Source organism: Pogona vitticeps, chromosome 6, assembly GCF_051106095.1.
Source record: "Pogona vitticeps strain Pit_001003342236 chromosome 6, PviZW2.1, whole genome shotgun sequence".
In the NCBI taxonomy this organism is placed as follows: domain Eukaryota; kingdom Metazoa; phylum Chordata; class Lepidosauria; order Squamata; family Agamidae; genus Pogona; species Pogona vitticeps.
This window is the reverse complement of record NC_135788.1, coordinates 6,255,623-6,283,200: the sequence shown is the minus strand read 5'-3', so window position 1 is coordinate 6,283,200 and position 27,578 is coordinate 6,255,623. Positions and strand designations below refer to the sequence as shown.

The following is a 27,578-nucleotide window of genomic DNA, read 5'->3' as shown; positions in this document are numbered from 1 at the left end:
ATCTAAACAAACCACTGACCTTCTAGCCATTATTTTCTTGCATTGGAACACAGCAGAGGTGGTATATTTCTCTGTCTGGTTAGGGAATGGACAAGCAAGTTAACCAGACTGAAATATCACAGTAAACAAACTATGGCCGAAAGTCTTGACTTCTTGTGCTCACAAGTAACCACTCTCTCCCACCTGTTCTACATTAACTGGAACATAATGCCCATTTAAAAAAATATTCAGGATTAGTGCTACAAATATTTAGGACTAGATAATCTATCCCTGAAATTACTTCCAAAATATTCTGGGTTTTCCAAACCCAACTGTGAGCCTGTTTCAGATTGTTTCATGGCCAGAGGTGACTAGAAGTATGAAAACCTTTATTCCTCCCTCGATGACGCCTCCGTATGTGCATCAAATATCTCTCGCCTGCTCACCCACCTGCCTGTTAAGATACAGGGTCTGATGTATGAGACATGTTGATGGAGAAAAATACTTGATTTAGAAGAAACATAGCAAAGAGGCTTTATTATTGGAACTCCACTTAAGAGTTGAAAAATTACTTAGGATATTTTGCTGTGCTTACTTTGGGAAAGAACTGGTGGAGGCCTAATGCTGAAAGGCGGGAAGGAAGGCAACCCTAAGAGTATCGGTCTGTACTGTATACCAAAGACAGAGATGAGACAGAGATGAGAAGCTCCAAGTGGCCTTAATGATGCATCTCCTGCTACTGCCCCCTGTAGGTTTATAGTCCCTTCTGCAAAGCATGATGTGTCTTTTTCCACTTCTGGTACCCCACTTCTCTTCAGATTCCTTCCCCACTGAATTGACCTTTTGCTGCTCTGTCCAATAGAGCAGTGGCAGGAGAAGGAAAGGAGGGACCCATTGGACCCTGGAGCTCTTCCAGAATGTTCTAGGAGGGCTGCACCCCATGAGCATTTTAGACCACGGAGCCAGGCTTTGCTTTGTATGCTTTAGCCACATGCCCCATTTCTGTTGAGCATCTCTTCTAAGAGCTTCCGAGTCCCTGGATTCCAACTGAGACGCTACTTCCTAATGAACAATGACAACCTTTTACTTAATCTAGTCCTTGTTTGATCGAGTTCAGGGTCCCTAATCCTCATTTTATCTCCATGCATAACATCAATCTTCTAGCAATTGGAATGTGGAATCTTATTATGTAGCATGATCAATACCCCTCAAACGATGTTAAGTCATTCATTGCTGCATAATACTTAACAAAATGATTGATTTTGTTTTCCCAGCACTGCCATACCTATCTGGCCTGAAAGGGCTTAAAAACACACATACACACATACACACATAACTATCACATGACCAGAGGAAATAGTAAAACTTTCTATCTACTCTCTCATCTGTTCCCCCCTTCCGCTCCACAATTCCCTCTTCATTTCACAAGGTTAAAAAAAGAGAACATACTGTTAGTAGCTCTATATCAAACAATGCTATCCGAGCTATTGTTGTTGCAACGAAAAATGTTAATGTTCACGATCATCCCCACAGCCACGTATATCACCAATGTGAATCATAACACGCAGGCAGCAGCGTTGATCCATATATGTAATGTATTGTAGTGTTTTTATTAATTAGAATTGCTTATTTATATTGTTACTGTATTTTATTGTTGTTAGCCGCCTAGAGTGGTCCTCACCGACCAGATAGGCGGGGTATAAATTAAATAAATAAATAAATAAATAATAAATATGAAAATTAGTTCTAGCAGTAGACACAGACCTTTGGTACAGCTAATGGATATTAATTTCCCATTCAAGACCAAACCACCACAAAATACTCTACATCACCACGGGGACAGCTTACAACAAATTATTGTTTTCTGGAAACTCCATTCCTCTCACCTCATTTTCCCGGAAGCTAACGAGAGATTACAGCTAATCTCAGAAGAGATAGTGATGTTGGGTGGAGGCAACAGACAACATAGCTGTCTCTGGTTTGGGATGGGGGGGGAGGCACTTTCATAGTGTAACATAGTTCAGGGGAGCGCAAAATGGGGTGAATTCCCCCTGCATTCCCAGAGGGTGCCAAGGAGCTGGGGTTACATATGCCCCCCCCCCCAGATATCTGCATGCTGCATTTTGACAATCCTTTAACTTTAAAGCATTCATTTAAACTATACGCCCCAAACGTGCAAGGTTTTTTTTTTCCCATCAAGAAAATTCTGCTCGTAAGTGGCACCATTTTATTCAGAAAGGAAATTGTTCCAAACACATATAGAGCAGAGATGAGAGAGAGATGAGGGGAATATATAAATCAGAAGAGGACTTATGTGCTATTTAAATCCAGACTTTAATTTATACTGAGTTGGCCTTTGCTTTGCTATTCCAGAATCCTTCCTGCCCAGGCTGGTTTTGTGGGAGATTCTTACAATTCTTCATCTATTAATTTGATTTCTTTCCTCTTCCACCAGATGTCTGTCCAGACACGTACCTCTCCTGCTGTTATTGTTTCTTTGTTGTGTTGTGGGCATCACAGCCCTAATAAAATTGGCACGGCTCCACTCTTGAGATTGGCAGTTGCCTTTTCTGCTACTGGTCAGTATGTTTCTATATAGATCTGGTGGCGTGATTTAACAACGTTTCTATTGGGGAAATATTAAAGTTAAATTGCATCCAAGTCAACTAAACCTGTGTACAATAGACAGACGTACTTCACGTTTCTTCCTGCCCCGATTAAAATATTAATGGGGGCAGGAAGAAAACCTGAAACACAAGCCAAGTTAATGATATCTGTTGACTGTTTTGTGGTGTTTTTTTAAAAAATGTATTCTCACTTTCTTTCTGTATTGAATGTTACACCATACAATTTGAAAACATTAAAAAACTGAAAAAAACTAAACCTCAACTTGAACAATGGGAACAAAGAAAGCCAGTGGGTGTTAGAATCAAAAAGCTAAAAACTGATCAGATGACAGTGGCGTCATGGGGAATGTGAAGCCTTCTGAAGAAACTTAGAGGGCCAGATTAAGGATCACAAGAGCGTAGGATTTAGACTCAGGACTTGAGGTTCCCCACCCCTTTCCTGATAACCTTAGTGATATGATAGGCAGGGTGAGATAATCCAGCAGGTTTCTCTGGCTTCTTATCTAAACCAGGCAAGCAAACAAGACATTCACAGAATGATGAAATTATAGAATAATAGTGATAAAAGGGGCCTTTAAGACCACTGAGTCCAACCCCCTGCTCAAGGCAGGAATCCAAATCAATGCAGAGCTAACAGATGGTGGCCCTTTTTTTTCTTGAATGCCTTCAGCTCTGGAACACTCACCACTTACCAATGTCATTGGTTCTGTTGTTGTACTGCTCTAACAGTTAGGAAGTTTTTCCTGCTATTCAACCAAAATCTGGTTTCCTGTAATGTGAGTCCACTATCACGTGTCCTGCATTCTAGAATGACTGAGAACAGATGTTGCCCTTCCTCTGTATGACAATCTTTCAAGTATTTGAAGAATGCTATCCTATCTCTACTGGTTTTTCCAGGAGTGATGTATGGAAGGGAGAGCTGGACCATAAAGAAAGCTGACCACAGAAGAATCGAAGCTTTTGAATTGTGGTGCTGGAGGAGGCTCTTGAGAGTCCCCTGGACTGCAAGGAGAACAAACCGATCCATTCTGAAGGAAATCAACCCTGAGTGCTCACTGGAAGGACAGATCCTGAAGCTGAGGCTCCAATACTTTGGCCATCTCATGAGAAGAGAAGACTCCCTGGAAAGGACCCTGATGTTGGGAAAGAGTGAAGGCAAGAGGAGAAGGGGACGAGAGAGGACGAGATGGTCGGACAGTGTCTGCAAAGCAACCAACATGAATTTGACCCAACTCCGGGAGGCAGTGGGAGACAGGAGGGCCTGGCGGGCTCTGGTCCATGGGGTCACGAAGAGTCGGACACGACTTAACGACTAAACAACAACAATTTTATCTCTCTGCAGTCTTCCTTTCTCAAGGCTAAACATACCCAGTTCTTTCAGTCTTTCCTCCTAGGGCTTGGTTTCCAGTCCCCTGAACATCCTTGCTGCCCTCTTCTGAACTTGCTCCAATTTGTCAGCATCCTTCTTAAAGTGTGGTATCCAGAACTGGACACAGTCGAGGAGGCTTAACCAGTGCTGAACAGAGAGGAACTAGTACCTCACAGGATTTGGAGATTATACTTCTGTTAATGCAGCCTAAAATAGTATTTGCCTTTTTTTATAGACACATCGCACTGTCGGCTTATATTCATCTTGTGATCTACAATTCCAAGATCCTTCTCATTCATACTATTCTTGAGCCAAATATCTCCCACTTTGCAACTGTGAATGTAGTTTCCCCACCCCTCTAGGTATAGAACTTTGCACCCTCTTACATTCTATTCTGTTGTTTTCAACCCATGCTCAAGCTGATTAAGATCATTTCAAATTTTGTTTCTGTCTTCCAGGGTATTATGTATCCCACCCAATTTTGCACCATCCACAAATCTGATAAGCCTTCCCATTTCATTTCATCCAAATCATTAATAAAAATGGTGAAGAGCACCAGGCACTCAGGACTGAGTCTTGCGGTCAAAATCCTGCTGCACCCTTACCGTTGGCAGATGTCCAGTTGTTGTTAATTAACAAGTCATTTGGATTCCTCAACATGTGCCACCTGGCTTGCTTGACACATGACCAGGAATTTTATTAATTAGTGTAATTTTACCATTGTGCGTCACACCACTGCCCTTCGTTCAGCATCACTCGACAACAGAATTTTGGTCTTTGCTAAAATTTGCTTCTTGACTTTTCATTTCATTTTATTTTTCTCTTGTCCTTTTCCATACTGCCAAACTTTAACTATTCAAAAGGTTGGTCTGTCCACAGATTCAGGTTCACAGTGGGTGGACAAACCACTCTAGGCAAACAGCAGAAAAGAGGGCAATTTACCTGGATCATTTAGGAAGTCGTCCAACGATGGCCATATCTTCTGATCTGAAGCAAAAGTGCCATTGGTAGAGTTAAATTCCTCATAGTTCCGGACACACTTGTGCCTCAGATTTCCCATAAAGAGTTGGAGCCCTATGAGGGCAAAAACACTCAAGCAAAAAACCGTCAAGATCATCACATCCGCAAGTTTCTTAACTGATTGGATAAGGGCACCTACGATGGTCTTCAGACCTAAAGAAACAGAGGCAAAGGTATTTACAAGGTGAAATGCAACTGAATAGAGGCATCAGCGGAGGATCACGACACAGTCTACGACAGTTAGCATCTATAAGGCACCCATCCCAGCTGCTCCCCAACTTCAAAATGCATGGCAGAGGTAGAGTTCCCATCGAATTTCACTGTAAGTGAAATCCGGGGATAGTTTGGAGGGTTCAGGTCAGGCAAAACATTTTTCGGGATAAACCAAACCAATCAAACAAAGAAACCTCAATAGGACTGGTGAAATTTCTCAGCACGGTAAGGCCACTACTCCTAGGTAAGGCAAAAAAGTATCTCCTTGAGATTTGACTTCTCAGATTATTGTCTTCCTGACTAACATGAGTCAGCCTCCTGAATATCCGTAGAGTATCTGCCATTGATTCTAAAGGATTTGCCTTCTAGTTATCAACAGCAATAAAAACAATTAGCGCTCGGGAACATATGAACTAAGGATCTGATGGCAGTGAAGCTGCTAAAATCCAAGGGAAACACAATTAATAGCTGTGTTTTTTTAGTACAGTACATGTCACTAATACAATCCACAAATTTACAGTTTGTTTGATATCAAACAGTACTTTCTAATACAGGGAAGGAGCTGGTATCTAAATACGGTCCATGCACACAAGACAGAGGGAGACTATTATTGGCAGATAAATTTATGCTAGATTTCTGAAAGTATCTGGATTCATAATATTTCGGATTTCAGTATTGGGAGTGAATTTGGAAAACTGCGAAAGCTCCTTACAGTTGTGGTTTAATTCTAGTGTTTCTAAGAGTGTCAGGGTCCCTGGGGCTCAAGTTTTGATAGGACCAGCTTTTTAAAAGTACTGTAAAAGATAACTTTGGCCTGGCACAAAACAAAAACTTCTCCCCATGATGAACACTAGCAGCAATGCTCAAAAAGGAGGGACAAACATGGAAGGAAATCTTGATTTGGCTGGCTGTATTCATTCCGTTTTCTTACCCACCCACACCAAATTACGAGGCATGTTGATCATTGGTGCTGTCCTTTTATAGATATCAGTTTATTAAAGGGAGAGTGTTCCTCAATGAGAAGATCAGTAATGGCTAGAGCTTAGAAAAGTTACTCTTTTTTTTTTGGATAACCACTCTCAGAATCCCCCATTTCACATACTGTAGCTACTGGCCAAATTAAAGGATGCTGGGAGTTGTAATCCCCCCCAAAATGTTCATTTTTCCAAGCTCTGGTAAAGGCAGATAAGCTTCCCAGAGAGTAAGCTGGTTCCATCACTTCCCATCTAGATGAATACATGAAATACATTCAGACTATTATTTTGTTTCGTTGACAATTGCCCACTGAACCGGCAGCAGTTCTGTAAGGACCAAGGCAGATATCCTTCCCCTTGATGCCAACCTGAGCTTCTTCTCCACCTGATACGACAGAGACCGGAAGCATTTTTAATTCATGCAAAGCATATACTCTACACACCAATAAGCTACAGACTATCCTTTGCAAAAAAAAGGACAGACTGAGATATTTGGTCTCAGCTAAACTGTATGCATGGCCTAAAATAATTCCCAGGTCCTTCTCCAACAGAGGAGATCCCACAGCAAAAGCAGGTGAGTTTCTTGGCAGTGAAATTTGCATGAAAAGGATTTGCTGAAGGGAGAAAGTTGAAAAGCTTTTGCCTGATGGGAGGGTTGTCACTGCGGCTCACAGTTGGGGGTGGAAAAGCATTTTGGTGGATTCTTCTGTCTCTACACAGTAGCCTTTTCAAACCTCCTCAGATTTGATGTAGGAAGAAACACTCTTTGCCCCGGGAAGATGCAAATTTATGAGAAATCAAGCATGCATTTTAAAAAGCAAACAGCTGAAAGTGCATACAAGGGGGGGGATAAGCACAAACACGCTTCGTCAACAGAGCGAAACGTTAAATAATATTTGCACATTAGGAAAAAATTGACTAAAAATGCATACGAATTTCAATGTGAGAATTAGGGGCGGAAAATGAAGCCTTGAAAGCAATCTGGTAAGAAATGAAAAGGGGAGCAGGTAGTATTTGGAGAAACACCATGGAATAAAGGTGGAAGGCCTTCTTCCATCCCCTCTCACGACAACAAGGACTGGGCAAGAGGCTGGTCCTCTTTCTAACGTTCATCCATCTTTCTAACGATTTTATTTTTGCGATGCAGAAACAGAATAGCCAGACAGGTCAGCCCATCAATTAGAAATCCATCTGGATATGTTGTTATGAACCTATGTCCAAAGTTTGGAGTCCTTCCTGTTGCAATTCGGTCATGGTCAGTTGACTGTGTGGTTCATCTTTGTTTCCTCCTCTTTGATTTGTGGGCTTCGTATTTCTCAAATAGCAATGGACAGGAATGTCACTCGGGTAGCCCAAGTTGTTTGTTTAGACTACAACTCCCAGACGGTGCCAATTCTGGGAGTTGCAGTCCAAACAAGGCACTCTGCACGGTATTGGCCAACCACCCTTCATCAACAAGCGATTCAGGATAACATCTCCCTGGACTGTCAACTAGCTGATGCTGAAACAAGATACGATGCCTCCCAAGTGACAGTAATAATGACACCAAGAAGCAACAGCAGCTTTTAAAAATGATGTACTGCACATGGGCAGGTGTGTCTAGAGTTAGTATAAATTTAATGGAAATGTGTGGTTGTTGTTTTTAACAAACACATGGAAGTGTTCCCCTCTGAATTAGCTTAGACTATGCAAGAGGAAGGCAGGAGGGTTGGGAAGAAAGGATATATTAAGTTGCTGAACTTCAGAAATATTTTTTTAACTCACAACTCTCAGAACCCACCAGCAGCAGAACCACAACTGGCAGCCATTCTGGCTGGGGATTCTGGGACTTGTGATCCAAAAATAAACCTTCTCTAAGCTCTGAGAAGTCACCCGGATTTAATAAAGGATAAGCTATGTACGATCGAATCCACGTGACGGAGTGAGCGCCCGTCGCCTGTCCCAGCTCCCGCCAACCTAGCGGTTCGAAACCATGCAAATGCAAGTAGATAAATAGGGACCATCTCGGTGGGAAGGTAAACAGCGTTCCGTGTCTAAATCACACTGGCCATGTGACCACGGAAGATTGTCTTCGGACAAAACGCTGGCTCTATGGCTTGAAGAGCGGGATGAGCGCCGCCCCCTAGAGTCGGACACGACTGGACAAAAATTGTCAAGGGGAATCTTTACCTTTATGTACTTACTAAATGAAAGATGACCTTTCCCACGGACGCCCATGAACATACCCGCTTACTCTGCACATGCGCACAAGAGTGCCACGCCCACCATGCGTGCTTGGGGGGCCGGGAGATCTATCTCTGTGGGCTTCACAGGACTGGGCTGCCGAACAGGCTTTGGGGACCCCTGCTATAAACATCTATCTATTGGGGCAACAGATCTTTTGCTAGGACAAGCACCCACCGGCTGCAGACCCGCCCGCCAGAGCTGATGAACCGCAGCTTATTAGGGAACAAATTATATCTGAAGGAGGCCAAAATATTTGTTAATGCTAGTGTTTCTTAATATGAACCACAGAAAACCAGCCGATTTGGTTGCACCCCAAATGATCATGTTTATTCAGGCCTCTTGCAGTGCTGCTGGAGGCCACTTCCCATACATCCCGGCCCCTCTAGACAGACGCTACATATGATGGGAGTATGTAACTTCTATGAAATATTGATTCAGCCTAATGGGATGGGACTAGGGGAGAGCAGGGCTGTGAGTAAGAATTTTGGATCAGAAAGAGAGAGAGTGCGCTGAAGAGGCCAGAGCTGTTGTGGCTGCTTAGACGGTTGACGCTCTTGCAAACTTTGTCTAGATACAGTTCCTACCTGTTTGTGTTGGAGGGGTGAGTAGTGAATTCATAAATTGCATACAATTAAACTCTTTTACTTTAGGGTTTTGCAGATTTCACATCTGGAGCTGATTCTTCTAGATACTGGACACCTCAACCAGTTTGAGGATGATGTCCTGGATTTTTTCCCCCCCTGAATTCGAATTCACTTGAACAGTACCATTCTATGAGCAACTCCTTTATTGGTGTTGTGGGCAAGGATTTGGATACGCAAATTGTAGCCTTTTGTTGTTATACTTGATCCTGTTATACATTATATAACTGAGAATACCAAAAAGGGCTCATTTTGTGAAATTGCGTTTACAAGGTTCATCAACAGATATCTAAGTAAGCAAATGGCCTCATAAAACTCAAAAGTGTTACAAGCCGCAACAACCGTCTGGAGAGGAAATATTAAAATCTAGGAAAGCTGCCTTCCTTCTCTGCTCACACCATCAAACTTACTGGGTGGCCTCTGGTCAAGCGCCGTGTCCCTACTTCACAGGACTGGTCAAAGGAGAAAGGGAAATGGGCCCCAGGCTCGAAGCTGTCTTGCGGGAAAGGCAAGAAACAGAATATTTTGACAGTAATTGGGTTTATATTTTAACTATTTACCTACATTGTAGCCCCAGTGAAATATGCATAGTATATTTTTAACTATGTGTTACATTAAATGAAAGGCAATTATTGATAACAAAAACTATTGAATCAATATAGAGACTAGTACCCTGTTGTCTAAACATAGAAGTCACATAAATAAGTGTAGCTCTCATTCCAGGAGGCTCCCCACTATGTGATCAGTTGCGAAACCCTGCGGCACAGCGGATCAACTGCAGTACTGCAGTCAAGACTCTCCTCATGGTCTGAGTTCAATCCCGATAGGGTCAGGTAGCTGGCTTGAGGTTGACTCAGCCTTCCATCCTTCCGAAATCAATAAATTGAGCACCCAGTTCACTGGAGAGTGTAGCAATGTGCAGCCTGCATAATTATATTGTCAACTGCCCAGAGGGTGCATTGGTTCTACGTGTTCTACGTGTCTGGGCTGTCAAGTCAAAACCGACTTATAGCAACCCTAATAGAGCTTTCAAGGTAAGTGAGAGATTTAAGGAGTGGTTTTACCAGTTTTGCACCCCAAGTGAGTTTCCAGGGCCAAGTGGGGATTCGAACCCTGTTCTCCAGAATCCTAGTCCATCACTCTATCCATTACACCATGCTGGGAATCCTGCAGCACAGTATACATGTTGAAACAATAACAGTCACCATTCTTACAAGCTGAACTGGCTTCCTCAATGTCCCTTCCATTCTGCACTGAAGGCAACAGGATTTAAGCCCTTATAGATAAGCAGAAACCTTTAAAAACATTTTCTTTCTTTCTTTTCTACTTTTTTTTTCTTTCTTTTTTTGAACCACTGGATGTCAGAACCTGTCCCTCTGTCAATAGCTAACAAGAAAGACACATGCCGGATGCTATCAGGAGGCAGGCTGTGTGTGTCAACCCCGGTATTACTTTTATCACTGTATTAATATGCCAGATCACTTATCAGAGGCCGTAAGCAATCAGCATGGAACCGCTCACTGGAAGTGAAGCAGCATTTTAATCAGCTGGGGATTAAAGAACCATCCCATTCTTATAATACGGAAGGTGGGTTTTTTTTTCTTCATATGAAAGGATCCAGAAACTGATTTTTATTCCTTTTTAATTGCCCTCAAATGGAGGGTTAGAGGTTTTCCTGGAAAGTGTAACAACCTCAAAAATGTTGTTAATTTTTGAGGTCCATTTCTAAAATGTGTTTTCTTTGTCCAGTTCTAATCATTTTAAATAGGAAGATAATTCCCTCTGTGTCAGCTTTTTTCATATTTAATCTTCTCAGACATCAGAACATTTCATTTTGAGACTCATTCCTCATTCTCCCCTCCTGCCCGGCCAGGTATACTTATAGCCAGGCATTCAGAGTCTAGGGATAACCCAGAGATCACATACAACTACGTTGGCCAGCTGCATGGCACCACAGGGGGGCATGGGGTTGGCAGGGCATGAGAAACCACAACATGCCGATGATGGGTTGCCTTTTGATCTGATGGGGAATAAGGATCCTGGTGTATAAAATCCTAGACAGTACAGTGGTGCCTTGCTTAACGAGCGCACCGTTTAATGACGAATCCACATAGCAACATGGTTTTTTGCGATCGCTAATGCGATCACATTGTGATGTTTTAGATAGGGAAAACATTGCATTGCGATGATCGGTAAGCGTTTCACTTACCGATCTTCGCATTGCGATGTTTTACAAACAGCTGATCGGCGGTTCCAAAATGGCCGGCGGGTCAACAAAATGGCCGCCCGCAGCGTTTTCGCGCCCTGCCCTCGCTTACTGGGTGGCGAAAATGGCGGCCGGATGGAGGATTCCCCGCATAGCGGTGAGTTTTTCCCCAATAGGAACGCATTAAACGGAGTTTAATGCGTTCCTATGGGTTCTCCCCCGGCATAGCGACGAATCCAGATAGTGACGTTAATCCTGGAACAGATTAACATCGCTATGCGGGGCACCACTGTACCTGAGTTGTGGTATATTTTAGAAAGGATGTCTTTAAAAAAGGAATGGGAAGCCACCTTTTGGGGGGGGGAACCTGATTCCCCCCTCCCCAAACAGCCCAGGTGGTGTCAGGCCCACAGCTATGCCCCTGATGTTGTCAAGTCCCTAGACAAATGTTGGAGTGTTTTACAACCTCGCATGTTGCCTGGAGAAGGTGTGAGTGGGAGGGACCTTTCTGGGCTTGGGCGGCTGTCAATCTATCCCACACGAACCAATCATTCCTTCCCTGCCTCTGACTTCAAAGAGAACCCCTCCTCTCTGCTGAGAGCCATTTCCCTCTCTAGAGTCTGTTGGAACGTACAGTGGTGCCTCGCTTAACGAGCGCACCGTTTAACGAAGAATCCGTATAGCGATCCCTTTTTGGGGATCGCTATACGGATCAGCCCCAATCGCCGCACTCGCTTTGCGACGATTGGGGCGTCCGGCGGCCATTTTGGAGCCGCCGAACAGCTGATTGGCGGCTCCAAAATGGCCGCCGGATGACCCGAAATGGCCCCTATCAGTGTTTTCGCGCCCTCCCCTTGCTTACGGAGGTCACGAAAACGCTGCGGGGGGGCATTTCGGGTCATCCGTGGCCATTAAAATGGCCGCAGATGGCCCGAAATGCCCCCCCGCAGCGTTTTCGCGACCGCCGAAACTTAGTTTAATGCGTTCCAATAGGCTTTCCTTACCCGCACAGCGATGTTTTCGTATAGCGAAGGTTAATCCGGAACGGATTAACCTCGCTATACGGGGCACCACTGTAGTTCTTCATGTGTGTCAGTCTGCTGTTTGATCTGTTCACAACTGTAAATAAAGAAAACAGTGTTTATTCTTTCTGCTACTAATGCCCCGGATTGAGTTATTGAGACTGTTAAGTGCCAGTTCATGAGAAAAGGAGTGGACTATCCTGGGGGACGTGACGCTATTCCAGTCTGGGAATCTCTCTGCTTCTGCTACACAGCTGGAGTCATCTAACCAAAATTCAAAACTCTGCAACAACAACATGGCCGTTGTTGAATAATCCTGAACACAACCCACCAAATGGAAGACCATTTTAAGTCTCGCATTTTGAAACAGGGGTTAATTGTGCCTTTACACCTCTTTATTTTGAATTAGGACAGTTGACAAGTGCTTAACCTAAATGGCATCAAGGCCTGGAAGTGTTTGCCAACTTTTTAAAGGCCCTTGCTGCGACGCCTTTAAATATTAAAGTCGTACACCAAGAATTTTAAGGTTTTCCTACCGTAGAAATAAAGTGTTGAGACAAACGTTCACCTGTTTCATGTATGGACCAGACACTATAGCATGCTGGTGACCTCAGTGGTTTGAGGCATTTGGCCATAAAGCCAAAGGTTGGGAGTTTGATTCTCCGCTGTGCCTCCTTCACAGGGGCTGGACTTGATGATCTCTTGGACCCCCTTCCAGCTCTGTAGTTCATTAAAGGCATAAGAGCAGGGCTAACAAAACAAAAAAAGTAAAGCTGGCAAAACTATACCTGCCATTGGGTAAGATTCTCAAGGGGTGGGAAAGAATGAATAGCAAGGAAAACTTCACTGAAGGGTCGCGTGGCACTCACCAGAATTAGCTGTCACGTTTCAAGAAAATATTTGTTAAGATATATTCACATTGCAGTTACAATCCAATCTACTGAGAGAAATGATCCATTGCGTGGACACGATGCTGAGAGAGAGCAGCCGCTTTACAGGATGGGCTGCTTCGCAAGCCGCCGCAGCACCCGTTTAACTCTTACTCTCCAAGCATTAAATTGCACTGCACGGATGCAAGCGTTCTGATTAGGCCTGAGAGAAGACACATTTTTTCTGGCCAATCGACTAGTTTTCCCAAGAAATTGTGTGGCATTTTTGAACTACCCATTAGAACCTCCCTATCATTCTTTCCCTTGCATTTTACATGTTTAAGATGGAGGCGTTTCAGTGTATCCTTCCTCTTTTGGAGGGCCTCCAATTGCAGTTAGCAAAATTTAGTGGGTACTTCCATCAGGAAAGGATTGATTGGATGGAGAAATAGTAAAGACAGCTCTTATCCAGGCCCCGGTGGCAAGCTGTGACTCCTGACCCTCATGGAGCAATGGTTCCAACTGCAGTGTGGAAGCCAAGACTCTGCTCAGAACTTGAGATTGATCCCCACATGCCCAGGTAGAAGGCTCCAGGTTCACTCAACCTTCCATCCTTCTGAAGTCAGTAAACTGACTTCCTAGCTTGTTTGGGGACGTGTACCATTTGTAGCCCGCATAATTAAATTGTGATTCAACTGCTACACTGTAAGCAGTGCACTCTGCTTTTATTTTTCTTTTCTCCAGATTCCTTACATGGAATTGGGCTCATATTGCCTAGAATTTGTTCCTAAACGGGTCTCTAGCGAAAATAATCATTGCTGTCCAGCAGGAAGCACTGGAGAGAGGAAGGTGGGAGCAAAAGCATAAAATGCATTTGTACTTTTTTTTATTGGGATGAGGGATCATTACTGGACAAAGCTGTGTTTAATCTTTCATCATGGAAGAGAAGGTCATGACCGTTACATGCAGACGTTGGAACCAAATGTTTGGTTTTGGACCAACCCCTTCCCCCCAGCCAGAATAGTTATGCTGATTGGAGGATTCTGGGAGTTGTAGTCTAAAAAGTTTGGGTTGTAGAGGATGCTGAGCCTAAAGAGAAAAGTCTTTGATGCTCCTCAGAACAAGAATGATAATACAGTATCTCTACCGAGGCTCCATCACTGGACCACAAGCAGATTGAAGAGAATGACTTTCCTCTGAATTAGGGGTGTAAATCTTTCACTGTCTCCTTTTTATCCAAACAAGCCACTCCAAAAAACATTTTTCTTGCCTGCAAGATGGAGAGACTTTTGTTGTTGTTGTTCTGATAAGAGTGTTTGCATCTGCTGAGATGCTATTTATACATTTCGCTCAAAGCGCACGCACTGATGTCGCTAAACTACGATAGCTGCTGCCTTGTTGCCTGGACCTTTTAAAATGAGCATCACAAAGCAGTTTTTCCAAATCTGGGCATGATTCTGGCCATCCTCAGGCAGTGCATCCAAAGGGCTGTAACCTGAACTATCCGGAGAGTGGCAGGACTGCTAGCCAAGGTCTCCTTCCAAAGGAGGGGAAATGGCTTGATAAGAAACATCTCACTGGTTTGGTACACATCACCAGCATCAGGCATATATGTGAGTCCCTAGTTGTCAATAGTTTCAGGGAAGGATGAGGGAAGAGGAGAAGGCTACTGGTCAGTAGTCCAGCACATCCATTCTCATCGGGGGCCATATGGGCACATTGGAAGGGGACCACAGATTCATCTGTTCATGTTGTACCCATGTTTGCACATAGGTTTCCTTGTTTAACCGGGGTGGTGGGGGCTAGAACCAACTTTGGGTCTGAGTCTGAGTCTGTGACACAAAGTCCCATCTGAGGAGGTTCTCCTGCACAAGCTCCATTGAAACAACGCAGTCACTGAGCTTCTTCCCCTGGTTAACATGTGCAGGGGGACTTCCGGGTAGATGGTAAACTGAGCCTGGCATCGCACTGCAATTAAGGAACTATGATTTCCGCTAATAAATAAATAAATAAATAAATAAATAAATAAATAAATAAATAAATAAATAAATAAATCAATAAATAAATCAATAAATAAGCAAGCATCTGAAACAGCAAGAAAACCAAGAGTCTACCTGTGGAAGACCCTCTCCCCCCACACAAACGTTCTTTGAATTTCATGGGAATGAAGCATCCATGACCATTTTATTCACTGGACCACTGAAATATCACCAAAAAAAGGGTGAGCTTCAAAAGTTCCCCCCAAAAAAGTCCTCCAAACACTAGAAAATGCTCACAACCTGGCTTCATTTGATTGTTTTCCCCTGGTGTTCCACCCAAATGTAATCTGCAGCTTTGCTAAAATGGGCATTGTACGTGTTACTCTTTCATTCTGCTCCAAGCCCACACAGGAGGCATGGGGCTTAAATCACATTGATTGTTGATGAAAGGCCATGTAGTGATTTGGCCTGCTAACACCTTTGTCTATAGAAGAGAGAAAGCCAACTGGCTCTAAGCCCTTCAATGTATCTTAGCCAACTCTGCTTTTTTTTAAAAAAAAAATTCACAGTTTTAATTCCATTTTGCATTCATTGAACATTATTTGACTCTAGGGTCTTTAAGGTCTTCGAACCGGGGGACTAAAATGGTCTGCAACTGTGGGAGATGTAGGGAGGGTCAGGCTAATAGGTGGCAAAAAAAGAGAAGGAGAAACAGAAAAGAAACCAAAAGGAAATCAGATTTATTTGCATTTCACTCAGGAAAAAAAAGGAAGAAAAGGAAGAAATACAACTTGCCCCAGAAAGTCTTACATTTCTGGGGAGTGGATGTGTTTAGTACAAATAAATGGGTAAAATGGCAATAGATCAAAAATAGCACAAACTCACAGAAATGCCAGTGGGTTTTTGAGAAAGACAGTGATACCCAGATTTTTTGGGGGTGGGGGGAATAGCATCCTTAAAAGAGAGGCACGTATTGGCCAAGTGCGCATGAGGGAGCAAGTAAAAAGGTTCCCATGAGTGGGGCAGGTTTTGAAGGATTAAACACCCAAGTCCACCCCTTCACAGTAGAACTGAGGGGGGAAAAATCTGCTCTTTGCCTCACGAATGCCTCAGAAACTCACTGCATATCCACTTGGAGAAGAAGTCCCACTACGGTGGGCGGGGCTTTTGTCTGAGAAAATCTGCAGCCTGTGAAAATTAATTAATTTTTATTAAGCCCACAATGAATCCCATTTCTATACCCATTGATGTGGTGAAATGCTCCTTAGAATGCAAGCAGACTGATTTTTGGGTAGCGACGTGTAAGAAGGTCTCTTACTTCCAGTCCTACTGATTTCAGCGGGATAATTCACTTTGCCTCGGATCCAACCTGGAGTGTTTGTCCCCTCAAAGTTGCATTTATCTTCACAGGCCACAAAAAGGAAGAGCTGCCAGCCACTGATAGACAGAGAAAACTTCACTGACTTTTCAGGTTCCATCCAGTCCAAACTGGTAAAGGAATTTCCTCAGAAACAACTGGCGACAGGAAGGGATACCAAGCTGCGGGACTCGCTGTCAAGTCGGACTTTAGTCACACCAGAGATTTGACTTGGAATCAACTTGGTTTTTTTCCCCTCAAAGATTCAGACTCGACTCATAATCTACCCACCCCTCCCTTTTTTTCTGGGGAAAAAGCTTGTTTTTAATAGGGACTTGAGACTTGGGACTTGAGTACCAAAGACTCGGACTTGGGACTCAGATGCAAAGATTTGCCAATACCCCTGCCCACAGGGGAACTGAAACCAAACTGGGCTTTCAGTTCCACAACTGAGGTAAAGATAAAGAACCATATGAGGGAAAAGCAAGCATCTTGAAGCAGGGACAGCTAGTGAACTGAATAGGGAACTAGCTTTAAAATGGCTGCCCCCTCTCTCAACAGCACTTTGTTAATACACCGGGGGCAGGTATACAAGTCACCCTCTTCTCTACTCTGCTGAAACGGACTGCTCCCCCCAATTTGTGTTATAGTCATTATTCCTAAACCTGCCTCTTAGGCAGGGTTCTGGGTTTTAGTATTGTGATGAGGGTGTGTGTGTGTTTTGGTCTGGTCTCTGAGTGTTCTTTGTGAATTTCGTTGTATGTGTACGAGTGTATATACATATACTATGTATATATGTTCATTATTATTATTATTATTATTATTATTATTATTATTATTATTATTATTATTATTATTATTATTATTATTATTATTATTATTATTATTATTATTATTATTATTATTATCTGTGTCAATATATCTCCGTACGCAAAAGTTATGTAAATATGCATTGTCCTTTTGGAAATTCTTAAGTGGAATCATCCTGTCTGAAATTTCTCAGATCCCCAACATCCTCTTCAGCACTGGGTGGATGACAAACTGCTTTGGATGTTTATGCAGTCTGGCCAGGCCTGGCCTTTGCTCAGTTCAAAATGGAGACCAAATCAAACCTGAAATGTGTGCCCTGGAGAAAGGCAGAGCTCCCCCATTAACATTCAAGTCAGATGGAGCAGGAGCAGAGAGAGTTTATTTTGGGTCTTCCCTCACATGCTCTTTCTAAATCCCGGTGCTCAGCAGCCAGTTAAATTATACCAGGTCTTTCCCATGTTGACAACTTTGTTAGAGAAAAATGTTCAACTTCTAAACATAGATTCTCTCTCTCTCTCTCTCTCTCTCTCTCTCTCTCTCTCTCTCTCTCGCATCCCATGGAATCCTTTCTACACGGCTTTATGTCTTCACATTGGCCCTCAAGTGCACCGTTCTGCGCTAACAGGTTTGCTCGCACTATCAAACAAGCTTCCCAAATTAACAATTTGAGTCACTTCCCAAATTAACTGTTTCCCCATATACAGGTTCACTGTTATGTTTTATGTTGTAGGCAGAGATTTGAAAGTTTCATTTTGGAGACTACATTTCCATCCATTGTAGCCAGTGACCGTGCTGGCTGAAGGATTCTGGGAACTATAGTCCAAAAAAAGTAATTTTCCAAAGCATTGTTCCCAGTCTGAAGTCCAACAAACTAGCTGACAAACCAAACTGGCCCTTAATTCCAAGTTGTAACCCAAAGGTTAGGCCCAAGGCAAATGTCACCCTTTTTGGGATACACCCAAAAAACAACCTCAAAAAGTAAGTTTTTAGACTACAATTCCCAAAAACCCTGAGCCAGCATGGATACCATTTGGGTGTTCCTACCTAAAGAAAAGAGGAAGCCAAACAAACTATACAAAGATTAGCAAACATATCAGATTTATCCGATTGTTTGCAGAGTGATGAAGGGGAATGATTTGCACATCTCCAGGTGGGCAAGCAATTTTATCCATAAGCAAAATTCAACATGAATTTATTTATTTTATTTATTTATTCTATTTATACCCTGCCTATCTGGTCGAAACGACCACTCATTCGCTGGCTCCTCCTTAAAGGAGACATCAGAGCATAAGAGGGGGTGTCCTTGTACCCCTTCGAACGAGACTCTTGTGTTTTGAACTGTCTCCATTTTGAAAACAAACAAACACCATTCTCCTAGGAAAATGAAACAGGAACAAATCACCACATAGGGAGCACACATTCAACAAGGAGGCTTGCCCCACCTCAAGCCACATGTGGTCCACTCTACTCATCCACCTTTGAACTTGACCACCACCAACTGCTGCTCTTTGTGTAAAGACGGGACACTGAGAAAAGCCACATCTCCCCAATGGGTTTCGTACACCCCCGTATGTGAGCAGAGTAGACCAACCCATTGAAACCAATCAGATTTTTGCCAATGACTTTGAGGGCCACTGTCTGTTGTATCAGTTACCACCTGAAAGATATAATGGCAGTAATGGCAGAATCCTTACCCTAAACACATTGTGGACAGGTGCAGAGGTAATGTGCTCTCGCTCCGTTGTTTTGTTTCACGGCACGAACATTTCCTGTCTAATGGAGTGAAAAGTTTTTTTCCCCTCATCTCCTAAATGGATGTTGATTTACTCCCCTTTCTTCCTCCTTCTTTTTCTCCTTTAAGCAATCTGTTTAGAGTGTTTTTGACCCGTAATGGCCAAAAATCTGTTCAGGATAATCATCTACAGAAAAGTACCATGCATAGGGTTGTTTTGCCATTTTTCTCTACCTTGCCATGCAGGTCAGCTATGTTAAACACGAAGGCTGAATGAGACCTGTCCATAGATACACCATGCGCACATGTGTCTTTCCCCATTAAGCTATTTTCAAAGAAAACTCCATTGCCAATTTGAGAAGGAGAGAGAGAGAGAGAGAGAGAATGAGAAAGAGAGAGAGCGTGATTGAGACAAAGAAGCATTGATAACCAAGCATCCTAAGGATTAACAAAGACAGTGAGAACAGCATTCAGCGTCTATGGGAAAAGGCAACAATGAACACAATCCACCAGGGCACTCTTTTTTTCACAAACCCCATTGAAATAATCAGCAGCCACATTTTTAAAAAAATCCAGTCCAACCATGCCATTCCCTCTTATCAATGAGGCTAGTGGCAAACACTCCCAGGTGGATTGGGTCCACATTCAGTCGAAAGCCACACTGTCAATTTGGATAAAAATGAGATCAGATCACATGACAAAGACTAGGATGAGTAAGATGAATTCTTCCAATTCCTTACTCTCCCCCCCCATCCGTAAATAGCATTCAGTGGTTTGGTTTGCAAATTAACAATATTTCAGTGACTTCATCCATATTTTTTTTTTTAATCTTCCATTGTTTTGTTTTTCATATGTTGCAACTTGCCCCAAGCAGTTTTGGTGGAGAAGAATGTTGGAAAACCCAATTGGTTTTTTTAAAAAAATGATAACTCCCCAAGTTTGAAATACAGGACTTTCTCCCCAAGAATTACAAAATGGTGGTAAGAGAAAAATGGGCAAGCAGGATTGTGTCTTTGGCTTTGGATGCCCCACCACAAAACAACGCTGGGGGAAGGAGACTGGGAAACATATGAAAAAGTATTCTATTGACAGGTCCCCATTTCTTACACTCATCCATTCCCAAATCAGGAGTTGATTGTTGTGAAAAGCCGTGTTCTACCGACAGCCATTTTGCTAGAGGGAATGGTGCAGAAGCTTTGTGAGAACAGCCCAAGTGTTTAACCTGTTATTGTTCTTTTCACCTGAAACGACTGAGATTGTTTTCAGCGCCCGGAGAACTCTGAACGTTCGTAAGGCGGATACATTGCCCAGGTCCACAAATTCAGTTATGTATCTGCAAACAAGGGAAAGTCACAGACAAGAAGAAGACCGTGACAAGAACGTCAGCAAAGTAACGACAGAAGAAGAGAGAAAACAAGAGAAAGAAGGGTAGGGGGGGTGGAGGGAACAGGGCAGGGGGGAGTAACTTGTAGCAGAGAGCAGATATGCAAGGATTGGGGCTTCTTACCTGGAGCATACGGGTTTTTTTTTAAGGCTCTCAATACCCTGAAATTCCAAAGTGCAGAAATTTTACCTAGTTTTGCAAATCCTCCTACAAACCTGTTGAATTAAACCACAGTTATTTGGAAATACACAACACAGCACACACACACACACACACTGCTGGAGACTGCATGAAACTTGCATGGGCCTATTTGGTTTAGCGAGGCGGGTTCAAAGCCTCCTACATCCAGAAAACCCATTCTGCACTGCTTCTTCTCCAGCTTGTCCATGGGCCAAAAGCTCTGCGCAAGGTAGACCTTTGGGGGGGACATCTTCGAGGGATCCTGATCATTCCATACACAACACCTAGGCTCATGGGGTCTTGCTGATTAAAAGGAACTGCGTATTTGTTTTTCATTGGCGCCCAACCCACTTAGCTTCCAGGATAGAGCTTAAGACAATATTACATAGGTTCCATCAAGACACTGACCATTCCTGGACCTGTGTCATACTGTGATCTCAGAAGGCTGTCTTGAACAACCCTTAAACACTGCTGCAGCGGCAGGTTGTTGTGGAAGATTGGAAGTAATGAGTCAGGTTGTATCTACCATTGCTCATCTTTTCATTGAGGAATCCGTGAGATGCTTCCAAGGAGAGTAACTCATCACAAGCTTAAATAGCACTGATTTCGGGAGAAGTCGCACAAGCGATCATGATGGGTTCAGACCTACCAACTAAAGTCATTGGTGAACACCATGGAGGTGGAACCCTGGTGCAGGGACTGATAGCTGGAATAGCGCAGGAGGGGGAGGCATGCGGTCCACAAGCCACATGTTGCCACCAAGGGCTTTTTGCTTTTGACTCCTGGACCCCCACCAGCCCAAAAAGCTGGGAAAAAGAAATACAGCCCTCCCAAAGGGTAAATGATCACTACCTTTTCAGCAAATTGCAGGCTTCCCCCTGATTTCTACCAGTACTGCAGACAAAACAATTATGATTTTTACCAAACCAGAAGTGGGCTTCCAGCTACTCTCAGTTTGGATTTTCCTGGATTTCTTTGTTTTTTAGTGCTTGGTGCAGGCCCTGGGTCCGGAGGGAGGGAATTTGGCTCCTTGGAGTTCCAGAGCTTGCCCAAACCAGGCGTAGTAGGATAAGCCTTCTCTCTGTCCCTGATTTGCCTGCAATTAGAGATAAAAGAGGAGGCAGTGGTGGTGGTCCCATTCAGACAGCCAAATGTGAGTTTTGGGGATGGGTGTTCAAGGCAACAAGCATGAGAATGTTTCAAAAACAACCAGCCCATCCTAAGCTTAAAGCCCCTGCTTAATGGAAGGCTGACGATCTACGGCCATTCCTTTGAAGCTTATTCATACTACTGTGAATCAACCTTACAAACACGTGAAATAAAAGAGACTCTGAGCATCTGTCCAATGGTAACAAGGAAGAAGTGCATCAATCGCCCAAATATTACATAATAAGAGCAGAGCTAGGAACGTAGTCTGAAATGTAGAGGAGTTTGGCAGCTTTTGTGAAAGATCCGACAAGAAATTGGAGGGAAATTCTGGTGCAAAGTTTTCTTAATGTGCTTTCCTGCATTTGAATTTACATTTAGTGTTTTCCCCAGCGTTCTTAATTATGCAATCAGATGGGTTTCAGGATTTCTAGGGAAGAAACAAGATGTCAAAATCATGGAATGTGATAGGCTGTTTACAATTTAGCGCTCTAGTTTTCAAGTTAATCAGACAGATGTTAAGAATTAGAGAGGTGTCTTTAAAAAAAAAAAAAAAAAAAAGCTAAATGCAACTGTTAGCCTGCGCTACAGAGGACCCATAGACTCTATAGCTGAATATGAAAATCTAATCCCTTCAGTGAGACTATTAACCTGGATTCAGGTCCATTTTTTTGTTTGTTTGTTTGTTTGGTAAAAGGGAAACTACAGGGAAATATATCAAATTCAAAGTTTCAAATTCATGGAAGGAAAATCAGCTCTGAACACTAAGGCTCATAAAAGGAGCTTTTAGTTGAAGTGTTGTGTGGTGGTGTTGAATGCACAAAGACACACACACACACAGTGAAACTATTATACCTTCGTCTACAGAAACTGCATAGACTGAATATAGGCTGAGTCAGTCTTTCTGTCCCCTTGGGATCAGACGGACAAGACAAAGAGATAGAAAATGGCATCGTGTGGTTTGGTAACTTAATATTTCCGTACAAAAAGAACTACTGCAAATGCTTTGTTTGAAAAGGCAATTTCCTGGAAGCCAGGTGTATTGTTTTTACTTCTGGATTCTATAAACCAGCCTAAAGTGTGATCCCCATGACCATTACCAACATTTTAAAAAAAGGAACAATAGACAGAACATCTTAAAAACATCTAGGACGTAATTATATACTGTACAAACAAATTACATGGAATCAATTGGGAGGGAGAGAAACAAAGCCTTTTGTTCTAGATACCTCTATATTGTTCTAGATACCTCTAAATTTATATAACCGAGAAGGATTGTGTTACAATCACTGTTGTTATAAACCATCCCTGTTCTTATCTTGTTTTTCAACAAGATTTGCATAGAAATGCTGAGCATTGCAGAGGAATGAGCCTTTTAGCTGCACTGTTCACAATTCCTTCTCTATAGTATGCCCATTTATTTGTCATCCTCAGGGCACAAATCATGTATCTGATGAAATTAATTCTACTCCAGGGATGGGCAGAGTGTGGTCCTCCTGGTATTGTTAGATCATAACTCCCAGCAGCCCTCAGCCAACTTAGCAAGAGTGAGGGATGTTACAGACCAACGCCATCCGGGCAACCAAGCACTTTCTGGGGTCCCGTATTCACACCGAAGGCATATTTTTATGCAGTTCCAGGTTTCTATGTCAAACAAAACATGAGGGCTTGAAAGAGATTTGAAACTTTGATTCTGAGAGAACTTATGGTAGTAATCGAGGTCAATCTGTCCAGCATCAAAGCCAGGGTTTAAGACAATGTTAATTTTTTTAATTGACCATAGCTCTTAGAATCTCTCAGCCAGCATGGCCCACGGGTGGGGTGGGAGGGTCAAAAAGCAACTTTTCCAAGCTCTGAACAAACAAATGCCTAGAACTTGTTCCAACCTTATCTCTGCAGTTTCATACTCTTAATAATAACCATGTGCTATTATGTCAATTCTGGCAACCCTTCTTTCAGGGTGTTCTTGGTATGCGATCAAGCGCTCAGTTTTTCTATTCCCTTTTCCTGGGGTGCTCTGGGACTGGTGCAGCTTTCCCAAGGCTAAACAGGCTGGCTTTTCTCCTTAAGGCACAACGGGGAGTTTAACTTCCAAAGTCTAACTCTGCAGCCAGATATCTAACGGACGCTTCACAAACCAAAGGACCAGAAATATTGATCCTGTCCATTCTTTACAAATGTTGCCCAATGGCTTCCCTGGATATGAAATCCGAACTTCTGCTCATCAAGAGGACTTAACCTTCGCTGCATGACCTCCATGCCCCCCATGCTGAATTAACTCATGGTCCTTCAATAAAAGTCACTTTTTATTTGGCACAGGAGGGGCCACCACACTGCCAGGTCAGCTCCCTGGTGGTTAAATAAATATTGTGACCCACAACCTGTGGGTGCATCCTCCACAACAAACACAACATACGACCTTGGGATGGAGAGGAAGAGGAGGAGACCGGAAGCTCTTGTTTCAGTGATAAGACAAAACGTGGAAACACCAACAAGGAGCATCTCCCTGAACGTTCGTTCTGATGAGGGAGGCGAATACCTGAACAGGGCAAACGTTATATTTTCTCTCAGTATCAAGCACTAGGGATTCTGGGAGCTGTTCTCCAAAAAAAGTAACACTTCCAAGCAAACAACTCCTTGGGAGGAAATATATTTGCCCTGTTCAGGGGTTGGCCTCCCCACAACCAGAATTGTGTGAGGGACAGAGAAGGTCCACTCACGTGGGCTTCTTTAAATAATTTGAAAACCCATCGTGGTATTGTCTCTCTTCACTTCTTGCCAAGATTTCAGTGTGTGTTGACGAGCCGTAGGCAAAATCGCCATGAGGTTCTTCTTAATTAAAGCAATCCATTGAAATCATTTAGTTAGTTACATATAAATCCGGCCTTTCCTCTGATACACGGAGGACAGCAGCACACAAAGCTCTCCTGCTCCCTACTTCATTCTCACAACAATATTGTCGGGATATTAGAGAAACTATTTGGATAAACATTTTCATGGCTCAGTGGACACCTGAATCTGGATCGCCAGATTCCAACCCAACACTCTTAAGTCAGTGGGGCTTACTTCTGAGTAATGATGCAGAGGAATGCACCGTAAAACAGGAAGGCATCTTATTCCAAATACATCTAACCCAGGTGCTATCTATTTATTTATATTTTTTTGGCAGAAAGGGCTCTCCAGCATTCCAGGCAGAATTCTTCCTAAATCCTACCTGCGAGTTTCTGGTGGTCACCCATCCAAGTCATAACTAGGCCTGACCCTGCTTGGCTTCCAAATTCAGATAAAACCAGATGGGACAGTGGGAGCTACAGTGGCCTCAAGCATTATATACTGTTGCAACAGCATGCTCTTCCTAATTATTGTGACCTTTTTTGTAAGCAAAAAGCAAAGTGTGCTGTTTATACACCGCCCCACAGTGTTTAAAGGACTCTGGGCAGTTTATTTAGGCTACATGTCCCCCACCACCACCACAAGCTGGGTTCTCAATTTACCGACCTCAGAAGGATGGAAGGCTGAGTGAACCTTGAGCTCAGAAGGATGGAAGGCTGAGTGAACCTTGAGCTGCAAGCAGAGTTTTGGCTGCAGGACTGCACTTCAACCACCGCACCATGAGGTCCTCAAAAGTGTCTGTGGATCTCTCAAAGCATCCAGTGGTGAGAAACACTGAAGTTGTCCATGGTTTTCCACTGTCAGGGAGAGACATTTCTGCAGGTGTGGCTGCAGTGGATGAGAGAAGCCCAATGGGAACTAAAAATGTTAGCTTTTATTGCCATTTAACCATATGCTTGAAAGGTCTGTGTAGAGGAAATCCTAACATTTGGAGTTGGCTACCCTTCATGGGGCCTGATTATCACAGTAGGTTTCAAAGGCAGCCATAGCGAAGCTAATGGGACCTTGCCATTATTTACTGATGGAACCAGCATTTAGCTTAACAAATGCTCTCGCCTGATAAAAGACTAATTAATCTAAGCGACTATTAAGTGGGAGGGTTTATGCAGATTTAAAGGTCGATAAACCATGAATCTTCTTAAATTATCATCTTGGGGAGCCTGGAGATCCAAAACAGAGATCAGAATAACATAACACAAAATGGTACCAGTACTATATATTTTTTCCATTTTGGTAATCTCAAGTTCATCTTATCCTCTATCCTTGTCATCAATGTGACATACATCTCCAGGGTGGATTTGATTTAATTTTTTTAAACTGTTTTTTTTAATGATTTAAATTTTAAAAATAATTTTTTAAATTTTAATCAATTTGACTTTTTTAAAAAAATTGATTTTTATCCACCCTTGCACATGTCTTTCCTGGCTCATAGGGACTATTTTTGGGGCACTACTCAATTTATACACAACACAGGAATGGGAAGAATATATTCAAAGTGCTGGTCATTATCTCCCTCGGGAGATCAGGAGGGCCCCTTCCCTTTCATAATTTGGGGGGGGGAGCTAAGGACCCATCTCTTCAGGCAGGCTTTTAACAATCACAACTGAATCCCTGAACCCCATTTCAGCAGAAATTTTAATCCTTTTTGATGTTCTCATGTTTTAATCTTTTAATTGTATTTTACCATAGTCTTTCGAGACTAAAGGATGCTTAACAAATCATATATTGTTCAATTTATCTTTTAATATTTAACATATTGTGTTTTTAAATTGTGTGGATTTTAATGTTGTGAGCCACTTTATGTCCCTTGTTGGGAGAAATGTGGCATATAAATAAAACTAATAAACAAATAAAATAAAATAAAATGGTTGTTGTAGGTTTTCCCGGCTCTTTGGCCGTGTTCTGGAGGTTTTTCTTCCTAACGTTTCACCAGTTTCTGTGGCCGGCATCTTCAGAGGACAGGAGTCAGAATTCTGTCTGTGTTCTGGTGTAGTGTGTGGGATAGTTGAGTCTTTGTAGCTCTGGGATCAGCTTTTTGTCCTTTTCGGGAGATAGGGTGATTATGGTGATGAGGGTGGGAGTGTTGATTTCAGCAGTGGCTCTGTGTTTTTAATAAGGCTTGATTTTACGTTACATTTTATTTAATTTTTTTCTCACTCTAATACATATTTTATGATTCTATTTTAAACATGATCTTTTGGTTTTGTGAGCCACACACACAAACATTTTAGAATTAGGATTTATGTTATTCAAATGTAGGGTGCGATCTATTAATAGGCAAAGTGGTTCTGTCTTGAAATGCAGATAATCTTACCTATAATATAACAAACAGGAACTGGATAAGCCATTTGCATGCAACCACAGCCCTGTTGGTATATTTTGGCGAATGCATGTGAGCTGAAATTGGGGAGAGAAAGATGTGCGGAAGGAAGTCTGAACTGCAGTGCCTTCCTTTTGGCCCATTCAATCAGAGCTAGTGACAAAAAAAACTAGCAGTAATCATGTTTTGTGCAAAACTAGGGTGTAACTAAGTTACAATTATGATTGGTATTTAAGAAAGAGTAACTCAATACCTTTCTGCAGTATTTTAATTAAAGATGGGCACTTACCTAGTGGGGTTCAGTGCTTTGGCGCGGTTCAGTGGATCAGGCCCAGAGGTTTTGGGCGGTCACCCTGGATTCTGTGCCCTGCCTCCTCCCAGGAGCACCCCATCAGAAGCAGCACCACGGGCTGCCCTGCCTCCTCCTCTTGAGTAGGCACCCGTGGGGGGAAGGCAGGGTGCGGAATCCAGGGCGTCTGCACAACACCCATAGGACCGATCCACTGAACTGCACCACAACGCCGAATCGCAGTTAAGTCCCCATCTTTAATTTAAAGTCATTTCCTTGGTATACAAGGGGTGTGGCCTCAGTAAATGTGGGACGATGGATATCACACAGTTCAAGTTCTGGC

At 42.9% G+C, this 27,578-nt stretch overlaps 1 protein-coding gene across 6 annotated transcripts in view; it reads right to left on the bottom strand.

Annotated features, from left to right (window-relative positions):
* LOC110071938 (sodium channel protein type 5 subunit alpha) overlaps positions 1 to 27,578 on the bottom strand; it is a 281,534-nt gene that overhangs the window by 172,095 nt on the left and 81,861 nt on the right. For all 6 annotated transcript variants that reach the window (XM_073002844.2, XM_078378169.1, XM_078378172.1 and 3 more), the window contains 2 exons: positions 20,266 to 20,357; positions 4,918 to 5,148 (listed from right to left, as the gene is read on the bottom strand). In XM_073002844.2, the coding sequence (XP_072858945.2) occupies positions 4,918 to 5,148; positions 20,266 to 20,357 (323 nt within the window). The remainder of the gene's footprint in view (positions 1 to 4,917; positions 5,149 to 20,265; positions 20,358 to 27,578) is intronic.